The following is a 14,146-nucleotide window of genomic DNA, read 5'->3' on the forward strand; positions in this document are numbered from 1 at the left end:
CACACCATGTGTTATTGAAAACACCATACCATGTGTTATTGAAAACACCACACCATTTGTTATTGACAACACCACACCATCCCATTTGTTATTGACAACACCACACCATGTGTTATTGACAACACCACACCATGTGGTATTGACAACACCACACCATGTGTTATGGACAACACCACACCATGTGTTATTGAAAACACCACACCATGTGTTATTGAAAACACCACACCATTTGTTATTGACAACACCACACCATCCCATTTGTTATTGACAACACCACACCATGTGTTATTGACAACACCACACCATGTGTTATTGGCAACACCACACCATGTGTTATTGACAACACCACACCATGTGTTATTGGCAACACCACACCATGTGTTATTGGCAACACCACACCATGTGTTATTGACAACACCACACCATGTGTTATTGGCAACACCACACCATGTGTTATTGACAACACCACACCATGTGTTATTGACAACACCACACCATGTGTTATTGACAACACCACACCATGTGTTATTGACAACACCACACCATTTGTTATTGACAAAACCACACCATGTGTTATTGAAAACACCATACCATGTGTTATTGACAACACCACACCATGTGTTATTAACAACACCACACCATGTGTTATTGAAAACACCACACCATGTGTTATTGAAAACACCACACCATTTGTTATTGAAAACACCACACCATGTGTTATTGAAAACACCACACCATTTGTTATTGACAACACCACACCATCCCATTTGTTATTGACAACATCACATCATGTGTTATTGACAACACCACACCATGTGTTATTGGCAACACCACACCATGTGTTATTGACAACACCACACCATGTGTTATTGACAACACCACACCATGTGTTATTGGCAACACCACACCATGTGTTATTGACAACACCACACCATGTGTTATTGACAACACCACACCATGTGTTATTAACAACACCACACCATTTGTTATTGAAAACACCACACCATGTGTTATTGACAACACCACACCATCCCATTTGTTATTGACAACACCACACCATGTGTTATTGGCAACACCACACCATGTGGTATTGACAACACCACACCATGTGTTATTGAAAACACCACACCATTTGTTATTGACAACACCACACCATGTGTTATTGACAACACCACACCATGTGGTATTGACAACACCACACCATCCCATTTGTTATTGACAACACCACACCATGTGGTATTGACAACACCACACCACACCATTTGTTATTGACAACACCACACCATGTGTTATTGACAACACCACACCATGTGGTATTGACAACACCACACCATCCCAGAAATGTATGAAATGTATGCATTCACTACTGTAAGTCACTCTGGATAAGAGCGTCTGCTAAATGACTAAAATGTAAAACAACATTTGTTATTGACAACACCACACCATGTGTTATTGACAACACCACACCATGTGTTATTGACAACACCACACCATTTGTTATTAACAACACCACACCATACCATGTGTTATTGAAAACACCATACCATGTGTTATTGACAACACCACACCATGTGTTATTAACAACACCACACCATGTGTTATTGAAAACACCACACCATGTGTTATTGAAAACACCACACCATTTGTTATTGACAACACCACACCATCCCATTTGTTATTGACAACACCACACCATGTGTTATTGACAACACCACACCATGTGGTATTGACAACACCACACCATGTGTTATGGACAACACCACACCATGTGTTATTGAAAACACCACACCATGTGTTATTGAAAACACCACACCATTTGTTATTGACAACACCACACCATCCCATTTGTTATTGACAACACCACATCATGTGTTATTGACAACACCACACCATGTGTTATTGGCAACACCACACCATGTGTTATTGACAACACCACACCATGTGTTATTGGCAACACCACACCATGTGTTATTGACAACACCACACCATGTGTTATTGGCAACACCACACCATGTGTTATTGACAACACCACACCATGTGTTATTGACAACACCACACCATGTGTTATTGACAACACCACACCATGTGTTATTAACAACACCACACCATGTGTTATTGAAAACACCACACCATGTGTTATTGAAAACACCACACCATGTGTTATTGAAAACACCACACCATTTGTTATTGACAACACCACACCATCCCATTTGTTATTGACAACACCACACCATGTGTTATTGGCAACACCACACCATGTGGTATTGACAACACCACACCATGTGTTATTGAAAACACCACACCATTTGTTATTGACAACACCACACCATGTGTTATTGACAACACCACACCATGTGGTATTGACAACACCACACCATCCCATTTGTTATTGACAACACCACACCATGTGGTATTGACAACACCACACCACACCATTTGTTATTGACAACACCACACCATGTGTTATTGACAACACCACACCATGTGGTATTGACAACACCACACCATCCCAGAAATGTATGAAATGTATGCATTCACTACTGTAAGTCACTCTGGATAAGAGCGTCTGCTAAATGACTAAAATGTAAAACAACATTTGTTATTGACAAAACCACACCATGTGGTATTGACAACACCACACCATGTGGTATTGACAACACCATACTCTGTTCTGACCCTTTACAGTGAACTACCTAGACAGAATAGGACTGACCCTTTACAGTGAACTACCTAGACAGTATAGGACTGACCCTTTACAGTGAACTACCTAGACAGTATAGGACTGACCCTTTACAGTGAACTACCTAGACAGTATAGGACTGACCCTTTACAGTGAACTACCTAGACAGTATAGGACTGACCCTTTACAGTGAACTACCTAGACAGAATAGGACTGACCTTTTACAGTGAACTACCTAGACAGAATAGGACTGACCCTTTACAGTGAACTACCTAGACAGTATAGGACTGACCCTTTACAGTGAACTACCTAGACAGTATAGGACTGACCCTTTACAGTGAACTACCTAGACAGAATAGGACTGACCTTTTACAGTGAACTACCTAGACAGAATAGGACTGACCCTTTACAGTGAACTACCTAGACAGAATAGGACTGACCCTTTACAGTGAACTACCTAGACAGTATAGGACTGACCCTTTACAGTGAACTACCTAGACAGTATAGGACTGACCATAACCCTTTACAGTGAACTAAGGAATGAGCAAAAAACAGGACTGCTGAACAGAAGAGAATGGGGACAGTATAGGTGCAACCTGATAGGCCCCAGTCGGTTAGTGACAAATGAGAAGGTTGTGTGAGTGCAGCGTCATAGACCAGATAGGTTAAATTACCCTGCTGTCCTGCTAGGGTGTTAGTGTGAAGACCTAGCACTGGGTAGGGAACTTAGTAAGCAACCTAGTAGGGAAGTTCTATTCCATCTGTTTCCATGGAGAAAAAGAGTGTGATTAAGTTCAGCCACTGTGAGAAGGACATCTTCTGTTTCTTCGTTCCAGAGAAATGTCCAGAGTGTGGAGTGAGCTTCAGCAGTGGCAGGCTGGAGGAGGCTCCTATCCGTATCCCTAACCCTTTTTCTAACGGACACAAGACCCCATGCTGCTTCCTGGTCGCACCTGCTGAGGAAAACAACCTCAGGTAACCAATGACTACTGTGTTGGTGTAAAAGGCAACATGCTCTTTTAAGCAGATGGTCTGTTTGCTGCACATTGAATGGACACAAACTCAATGCACGGACAGCTGTTACACACATCATAGATTGATTGAATGTAGATTGCTGTGTTTAGGGAGTTTGATGGCGGCTCAGACCTACACACTGGGATCACAGACACTAATGGTAGGTTTTTTTTACCCATACTGTAACGGTACATGCTACAACTTCCCTTCACAATTTACTCAATGGAAAGTTAACATTACTGACATCAAAATGTCATTAGGACTAAAACTGGAAACACTTAATACTGACAGTCCGTGTCTTTGTTCTAAAGGAGTGGTGTTCAACTACACTAAGCCAGGGGTCCGGCAGGACCAGCGAGGCTGGGAGATGTGTATCAGTATTCCCCTTATCCAACCAGACATGTTTAACCTTCTCAACCAGTGGGACCAATACCTCAACAAGTTCTCAGACGCCGAGATGTGGGACCCAGCATACAAAAGGTGCACCTTCATATTGAACTTTAAGATCCTATTACTGTATTAGTGATATAGGAACAGTTGATAAAGTCTCTATTTGTCGCGGCTGTGTGAATGATCGGAACCAACGCGCAGCATGGTTGTGGTTCCACATATTTATTAAACGTGAAACTGAATGAAATACACTTAAATACTTGAAGAAACAAAAACAACAAACCGTAACGCGGAGAGGAAAACACACTACTCGAAAGATAATCACTCACAAAAACAACTAACCGTGACGCGGAGAGGAAAACACACTACTCGAAAGATAATCACTCACAAAAACAACTAACCGTGACGCGGAGAGGAAAACACACTACTCGAAAGATAATCACTCACAAAAACAACTAACCGTGACGCGGAGAGGAAAACACACTACTCGAAAGATAATCACTCACAAAAACAACAAACCGTGACGCGGAGAGGAAAACACACTACTCGAAAGATAATCACTCACAAAAACAACAAACCGTGACGCGGAGAGGAAAACACACTACTCGAAAGATAATCACTCACAAAAACAACAAACCGTGACGCGGAGAGGAAAACACACTACTCGAAAGATAATCACTCACAAAAACAACAAACCGTAACGCGGAGAGGAAAACACACTACTCGAAAGATAATCACTCACAAAAACAACTAACCGTGACGCGGAGAGGAAAACACACTACTCGAAAGATAATCACTCACAAAAACAACAAACCGTGACGCGGAGAGGAAAACACACTACTCGAAAGATAATCACTCACAAAAACAACTAACCGTAACGCGGAGAGGAAAACACACTACTCGAAAGATAATCACTCACAAAAACAACAAACCGTAACGCGGAGAGGAAAACACACTACTCGAAAGATAATCACTCACAAAAACAACAAACCGTAACGCGGAGAGGAAAACACACTACTCGAAAGATAATCACTCACAAAAACAACAAACCGTAACGCGGAGAGGAAAACACACTACTCGAAAGATAATCACTCACAAAAACAACTAACCGTAACGCGGAGAGGAAAACACACTACTCGAAAGATAATCACTCACAAAAACAACAAACCGTAACGCGGAGAGGAAAACACACTACTCGAAAGATAATCACTCACAAAAACAACAAACCGTGACGCAGAGAGGAAAACACACTACTCGAAAGATAATCACTCACAAAAACAACAAACCGTAACGCGGAGAGGAAAACACACTACTCGAAAGATAATCACTCACAAAAACAACTAACCGTGACGCGGAGAGGAAAACACACTACTCGAAAGATAATCACTCACAAAAACAACAAACCGTAACGCGGAGAGGAAAACACACTACTCGAAAGATAATCACTCACAAAAACAACAAACCGTAACGCGGAGAGGAAAACACACTACTCGAAAGATAATCACTCACAAAAACAACAAACCGTAACGCGGAGAGGAAAACACACTACTCGAAAGATAATCACTCACAAAAACAACAAACCGTAACGCGGAGAGGAAAACACACTACTCGAAAGATAATCACTCACAAAAACAACTAACCGTGACGCGGAGAGGAAAACACACTACTCGAAAGATAATCACTCACAAAAACAACAAACCGTGACGCGGAGAGGAAAACACACTACTCGAAAGATAATCACTCACAAAAACAACTAACCGTAACGCGGAGAGGAAAACACACTACTCGAAAGATAATCACTCACAAAAACAACAAACCGTAACGCGGAGAGGAAAACACACTACTCGAAAGATAATCACTCACAAAAACAACAAACCGTAACGCGGAGAGGAAAACACACTACTCGAAAGATAATCACTCACAAAAACAACAAACCGTAACGCGGAGAGGAAAACACACTACTCGAAAGATAATCACTCACAAAAACAACTAACCGTAACGCGGAGAGGAAAACACACTACTCGAAAGATAATCACTCACAAAAACAACAAACCGTAACGCGGAGAGGAAAACACACTACTCGAAAGATAATCACTCACAAAAACAACAAACCGTGACGCAGAGAGGAAAACACACTACTCGAAAGATAATCACTCACAAAAACAACAAACCGTAACGCGGAGAGGAAAACACACTACTCGAAAGATAATCACTCACAAAAACAACTAACCGTGACGCGGAGAGGAAAACACACTACTCGAAAGATAATCACTCACAAAAACAACAAACCGTAACGCGGAGAGGAAAACACACTACTCGAAAGATAATCACTCACAAAAACAACAAACCGTAACGCGGAGAGGAAAACACACTACTCGAAAGATAATCACTCACAAAAACAACAAACCGTAACGCGGAGAGGAAAACACACTACTCGAAAGATAATCACTCACAAAAACAACAAACCGTAACGCGGAGAGGAAAACACACTACTCGAAAGATAATCACTCACAAAAACAACAAACCGTAACGCGGAGAGGAAAACACACTACTCGAAAGATAATCACTCACAAAAACAACTAACCGTAACGCGGAGAGGAAAACACACTACTCGAAAGATAATCACTCACAAAAACAACAAACCGTAACGCGGAGAGGAAAACACACTACTCGAAAGTTAATCACTCACAAAAACAACAAACCGTAACGCGGAGAGGAAAACACACTACTCGAAAGTTAATCACTCACAAAAACAAGTGGGACAAACATCAACTTAAATATGACCTCCAATTAGAGACAACGACAACCGGCTGTCTCTAATTGGAGATCATACCAAAAAACAACATAGAAATACAAAACTAGAAACTGAACATAGAAATAGAGAAACAGACAAACACCCCCTGACCTACTCTACCATAGAAAATAACAACTTAGGTCTTCCTTGGTCTTCCCTGTGGCTCAGTTGGTAGAGCATGGTGTTTGCAACAACCAGGGTTGTGGTTTCGATTCCCACGGGGGGCCAGTACAAAAAAAATGCATGAAATTAAATTAAATGTATGAAATGTATGCATTCACTACTGTAAGTCACTCTGGATAAGAGCGTCTGCTAAATGACTAAAATGTCAATGTCAGGACGTGACACTATTACTGTATTAGTGACAGAGGAACAGTTTGTTTTTTATTTAACCTTTATTTAACCAGGAAAAGCCCATTGAGAACAAGTATATTTTTCAAGGGAGACATGGCCAAGAAGGCAGCAACAATCAATACATTATAGAATTATAACATACAACAATACAAGAACATGATCCAGCCTAAAAACAAGCATTTACATTCCTCCGTAACAGAGTCTCCCATCAATATTTTAAAGTCTCTATTACTGTATTACTGACAGGGGATCAGTTGTTAAAGTATATTACTGTATTACTGACAGGGGAACAGTTGTTAAAGTATATTACTGTATTACTGACAGGGGAACAGTTGTTAAAGTATATTACTGTATTACTGACAGGGGATCAGTTGTTAAAGTATATTACTGTATTACTGACAGGGGAACAGTTGTTAAAGTATATTACTGTATTACTGACAGGGGATCAGTTGTTAACGTATATTACTGTATTACTGACAGGGGAACAGATGTTAAAGTATATTACTGTATTACTGACAGGGGAACAGTTGATAAATTATGTTACTGTATTACTGACAGGGGATCAGTTGTTAAAGTATATTACTGTATTACTGACAGGGGAACAGTTGTTAAAAGTATATTACTGTATTACTGACAGGGGAACAGTTGTTAAAGTATATTACTGTATTACTGACAGGGGAACAGTTGTTAAAATATATTACTGTATTACTGACAGGGGAACAGTTGTTAAAAGTATATTACTGTATTACTGACAGGGGATCAGTTGTTTAAAGTATATTACTGTATTACTGACAGGGGAACAGTTGATAAAGTATATTACTGTATTACTGACAGGGGAACAGTTGTTAAAGTATATTACTGTATTACTGACAGGGGAACAGTTGTTAAAGTATATTACTGTATTTACTGACAGGGGAACAGTTGATAAAGTATGTTACTGTATTACTGACAGGGGAACAGTTGTTAAAGTATATTACTGTATTACTGACAGGGGAACAGTTGTTTTGGCATTGAGATTGAGGTAAAGGTACTGTAATAAACATGTTTATCTTCTGGTCTTGTAGGTTTGACAAGGAGACGCCACAACTGCTACAACTACACTCTGATGTTTCTAAACCGTGTGCTAGCAGCACAGGGGAAAGGCTCTCTGACCAAAGACCAGTTCACTCAGAGCTTCGTCCTGCCCAAGATCAAGAGAGCCTGTAAATACACCACAATGTGCAGGGAGATATCACAGAACTACTTCTATATAGTGGACAGTCCTGTTAATACTTCATAGTAAATACACCACAATGTGCAGGGAGATATCGCAGAACTACTTCTATATAGTGGACAGTCCTGTTAATACTACATAGTAAATACATAGTAAATAACTAATAAAATTGTATGAAATGTATGCATTCACTACTGTAAGTCGCTTCTGGATAAGAGCATCTGCTAAATGACTAAAATGTAAAATGTAAAATGAGATATCACAGAACTACTTCTATATAGTGGACAGTCCTGTTAATACTTCCATAGTAAATAAATCACAATGTGCAGGGAGATATCACAGAACTACTTCTATATAGTGGACAGTCTTGTTAGAGTGATGGCCACAGTGCTACACAGAACATGAGTTAAAATGACCATCATCCCAGAAACCCTGGACTCACTCCAATTCGCATACTGCCCCAACAGATCCATAGATGCCACAATCTCTATTGCACTCAACACTGCCCTTTCCCACCCGGACAAAAGGAATGCACTCTATGCTCATCACTAAGCTAAAGATCCTGGGACTGAACACCTCCCTCTGCAACTGGATCCTGGACTTCCTGATGGGCCGCCCCCCAGGTGGTGAGGGTAGGCAACAACACATCCACCACGCTGTCCCTCAACAGGGGCCCCTCAGAGTTACAGTTCATATAAGGAGATCAGTCAATTGAAATTCCATTACGCCCTAATCTATGGATTTCACAACTGGGAATACAGATATGTACAGTTGAAGTCGGAAGTTTACATTCACTTAGGTTGGAGTCATTAAAACTTGTTTTTCAACCACTCCAAAAATGTCTTGTTAACAAACTATAGTTTTGGCAAGTCGGTTGGGACATCTTGGGACATTTTTCCAACAATTGTTTACAGACAGATTATTTCACTTATAATTCACTGTATCACAATTCCAGTGGGTCAGAAGTTTACATACACTAAGTTGACTGTGCCTTTAAACAGCTTGGAAAATTCCAGAAAATTATGTCATGGCTTTAGAAGCTTCTGATAGGCTACTTGACAACATTTGAGTGAATTGGAGGTGTACCTGTGGATGTATTTCAAGACCTACCTTCAAACCCAGTGCCTCTTTGCTTGACATCATGGGAAAATCTAAAGAAATCAGCCAAGACCTCAGAAAAAGTCTGGTTCATCCTTGTGAGCAATTTTCCACACGCCTGAAGGTACCATGTTCATATCTGTACAAACAATAGTACGCAAGTATAAACACCATGGGACCCGCGCAGCCATCATACCGCTCAGGAAGGAGACGCGTTCTGTCTCCTAGAGATGAACCTGAAAGGCCGCTCAGCAAGGAAGAAGCCACTGCTCCCAAACCACCATAAAAAAGCCAGACTACGGTTTGCAACAGCACATGGGGACAATGATCGTACTTTTTGGAGAAATGTTCTCTGGTCTGATGAATCAAAAATAGAACTGTTTGGCCATAATGACCATCGTTATGTTTGGAGGAAAAAGGGGGACGCTTGCAAGCTGAAGAACACCCATCCCAACCGTGAAGCACGGGGGTGGCAGCATCATGTTGAGGGGGTGCTTTGCTGCAGGAGGGACTGGTGCACTTCACAAAATAGATGGCATCATGAGGAAGGGAAATTATGTGAATATATTTTGAAACATCTCAAGACATCAGTCAGGAAGTTAAAGCTTGATCGCAAATGGGTCTGTCAAATGGACAATGACCCCAAGCATACTTTCCAAAGTTGTGGCAAAATGGCTTACGGACAACAAAGTCAAGGTATTGGAGGGCCTTCACAAAGCCCTGACCTCACTCCTATAGAACATTTCTGGGCAGAACTGAAAAAGCGTGTGCGAGTAAGGAGGCCTACAAACCTGACTCAGTTACACCAGCTCTGCCTGGAGGAATGGGCCAAAATTCACCCAACTTATTGTGGGAAGCTTGTGGAAGGCTTTCCGAAACATTTGACCCAAGTTAAACAATTTAAAGGCAATGCTACTTGAGTGTATGTAAACTTCCGACCCACTGGGAATGTGATGAAAGAAATAAAAGCTGAAATCAATCATTCTCTCTACTATTATTCTGACATTTCACATTCTTAAAATAAAGTGGTGATCCTAACTGACCTAAGACAGGGAATTTTTACTAGGATTAAATGTCAGGAATTGTGAAAAACTGAGTTTAAATGTATTTGGCTAAGGTGAATGTAAACTTCTGACTACAACTGTATCTGTTGGTCACAGATACCTTAAAAAAAAAAGTAGGGGTGTTGATCAGAAAACCAGTCAGTATCTGGTGTGACCACCATTTGCTTCCTGCAGCGCCACATCTTCTCAGAGTTGATCAGGCTGTTGATTGTGGCCTGTGTAATGTTGTCCCACTCCTCTTCAATGGCTATGCGAAGTTGCTGGATGTTGGTGGGAACTGGAACAAGCTGTAGTACACGTCAAGCCAGAGTATCCCTCAATGGATCTGGTGAATATGCAGGCCATGGAAGAACTGGTACATTTTCAGCTTCCAGGAATTGCGTACAGATCCTTGTGACATGACCCATGCATTATCACGCATGACCCAATGCATTATCACGCATGACCCATGCATTATCACGCATGACCCATGCATTATCACGCTGAAACATGCATTATCATGCTGAAACATGCGGTGATGGCGACGGATGACTACAATGGGCCTGAGGATCTCATCACGGTATCTCTGTGCATTTAAATTTCCATTGATAAAATGCAATTGTGTTCGTTGTCCATAGAGCTTATGCCTGCCCCATACCATAACCCGCCCCCGACACCATGGGGCGCTCTGTTCACAACGATGATATCAGTAACCCACTCGTCCACACGACGCCATACACTCCATCTGCCTGGTACAGTTGAAACTGGGATTCATCCATGAAGAGCACACTACTCCAGCGTGCCAGTGGCAATCAAACATGAGCATTTACCCACTGTAGTCAGATCAAGACCCTGGTGAGGATGACGAGCACGCAGATACACAGCCCATCTGTAAACAGCCCATCCAACCAACTACCTTCCTCATCCCCATATTTGTTTTTTGTTTTCTGCTCTTTTGCACACCAGTATTTTCTACTTGCACATCCTCATCTGCACATTTATCACTCCAGTGTTAATTGCTAAATTGTAATTAATTCGCCACTATGGCCTATATATTGCCTTACCTCCTTACTTCATTTGCACACACTGTATACAGATTTTTCTATTGTGTTATTGACTGTACTCTTGTTTACTCCATGTGTAACTCTGTGTTGTTTTGTTGTTTGTGTCACACTGCTTTGCTTTATCTTGGCCAGGTCACAGTTGTAAATGAGAACTTGTTCTCAACTAGCCTACCTGGTTAAATAAAGGACTTGTTCTCAACTGGCCTACCTGGTTAAATAAAGGACTTGTTCTCAACTGGCCACCTGGTTAAATAAAGGACTTGTTCTCAACTAGCCTACCTGATTAAATAAAGGACTTGTTCTCAACTGGCCACCTGGTTCAATAAAGGTGAAATAAAAATAAACTAAAGATGAGCTTCCCTGAGACGGTTTCTGACAGTTTGTGCAGGAATTCTACGGTTGTGTAAACTCACAGTTTCATCGGCTGTCCGGGTGGCTGGTCTCATCAGACAATCCACACAGTTTCATCAGCTGTCCGGGTGGCTGGTCTCAGACAAACCCACAGTTTCATCAGCTGTCCGGGTGGCTGGTCTCATCAGACAATCCCACAGTTTCATCAGCTGTCCGGGTGGCTGGTCTCAGACAAACCCACAGTTTCATCAGCTGTTCGCGGGTGGGCTGGTCCTCAGACAAACCCACAGTTTTCATCAGCTGTTCGGGTGGCTGGTCTCAGACAACCCACAGTTTCATCAGCTGTTCGGGTGGCTGGTCTCAGACAAACCCACAGTTTCATCAGCTGTCCGGGTGGCTGGTCTCAGACAAACCCACAGTTTCATCAGCTGTTCGGGTGGCTGGTCTCAGACAAACCCACAGTTTCATCAGCTGTCTGGGTGGCTGGTCTCAGACAAACCCACAGTTTCATCAGCTGTCCGGGTGGCTGGTCTCAGACAAACCCACAGTTTCATCAGCTGTCCGGGTGGCTGGTCTCAGACCATCCAGCAGGTGAAGAAGACGGATGTGGAGTTCCTGGGTTGCCGTGGGTACACGTGGTCTGTGGTTGTGATGCCTGTTGAACATACTGCCAAATTCTCTAAAACATCATCAGAGGTGGCTTATGGTAGAGAAATTAACATTCAATTCTATGGCAACAGCTCTGGTTGACATTCCTGCAGTCAGCATGTCAATTGGCACGCTTGAGACATCTGTGACATTGTGTCGTTTGACAAAACTGCACATTTTAGAGTGGCCTTTTATTGTCCCCAGCACAAGGTGCACCTGTGTAATGATCATTCTGTTTAATCATCTTCTTGATATGCCACACCTGTCAGGTGGATGGATTATCTTGGCAAAGGAGAAATGTTCACTAACAGGGATGTAAACAAATTTGTGCACAAAATTTGAGAGAAATCAGATTTTTGTGCGTATGGAATATTTTTGGGATCTTTTATATCAGCTCATGAAACATGGGAACAGCACCATACATTTATATTTTTGTTCAGTATAATATGACCCCACTATGGAAAGGGGAGGTTCTCACGAACACTATCTCCGTTTTGCTCTACGACCCCACAAGAGTCATGGTACTCTTCTGAAGGTAACTCGGTACCAGTTTTAAAAAAATGAATAGAAGTATGGAGGTAATTTTGCATCAACAAAAAAAAGGGTTAAATATGTGTCCAAAAAACAAAAATATTTCCTGAGCTTTCTTATATCTCCTAGATATAGGACACACTCCAAAACCTTAGTCCTTATGGGGGCCTGTCTGTTTTGTGATTTCTGAATGTGTTATTCAATGTGTTTCTATTGGCTATAGTAGTAGAGGCTAAATTCAATGTTCTATCAATTTTTATTTATTTATTATACAGGGGTCCTAAAATCCCAAATCAAATTTTCAAATGATCCATGGTATGGCCATCTTAAAAAATACTTTGTAGGTTAATAAATAGCTTAAAAATGTACTTTACTGCTGCTCCCTCACTCGATCAGCCCTGGCCTGGATCTGGCCAGGTCTATATGGAACGGGTCTACTTGTTCTCGGGTCCGTTCGGAAGGGGTCTCAATATTTAAACATTTAAACTAATTTATTGCATACTGGTTCCAGACAGGAAAGCCCAGATCCATTTTTGGGACGGGTCCAACTTTTTGGACCCGTGAAGGCCTCTACATTCAGGACTTCTATACCAGGTGGTGTCAAAGGAAGGCCCTACAAATTGTCAAAGACTCCAGCCACCCAAGTCATAGACTGTTCTCTCTGCTACCGCACGGCAAGCGGTACAAACACACCAAATCTGGAACCAACAGGATCCTGAACAGCTTCTACCCCAAAGCCATAAGACTGATGAATAGTTAGTTAAATAGTTAACCAATAGCTACCCAGACTATTTGCATTGATCCTTTTTGCACTAACTTTGACTTATTTAAAAAAAATGTGTCCCTCTTATCCAGAGTGACTTACAGGAGCAATTAGGTACCTTACTCAAGGGTGCAGGACAGGTTTTTCACCAAGTCGGAGATTCAAAGAAGTGACCTTTCGGTTACTGGCTCAATGCTCTTAAC

General features: G+C 41.6%; 1 protein-coding gene across 1 annotated transcript; it reads left to right on the forward strand.

The window, feature by feature from the left end:
• The first annotated feature begins 3,214 nt into the window (after positions 1–3,214).
• On the forward strand, positions 3,215–8,515 carry mkrn2os.2 (MKRN2 opposite strand, tandem duplicate 2). The gene is made up of 4 exons (XM_082967514.1): positions 3,215–3,655; positions 3,805–3,854; positions 4,006–4,176; positions 8,297–8,515. Exons 1-4 carry the CDS (start codon positions 3,450–3,452, stop codon positions 8,509–8,511), a joined length of 642 nt encoding a protein of 213 aa, XP_082823640.1. The 5' UTR covers positions 3,215–3,449; the 3' UTR covers positions 8,512–8,515.
• The last annotated feature ends 5,631 nt before the right edge of the window (positions 8,516–14,146 follow it).

This window comes from Salmo salar, chromosome 22 (genome assembly GCF_965601325.2).
Source record: "Salmo salar chromosome 22, fSalSal1, whole genome shotgun sequence".
Lineage (NCBI taxonomy): Eukaryota > Metazoa > Chordata > Actinopteri > Salmoniformes > Salmonidae > Salmo > Salmo salar.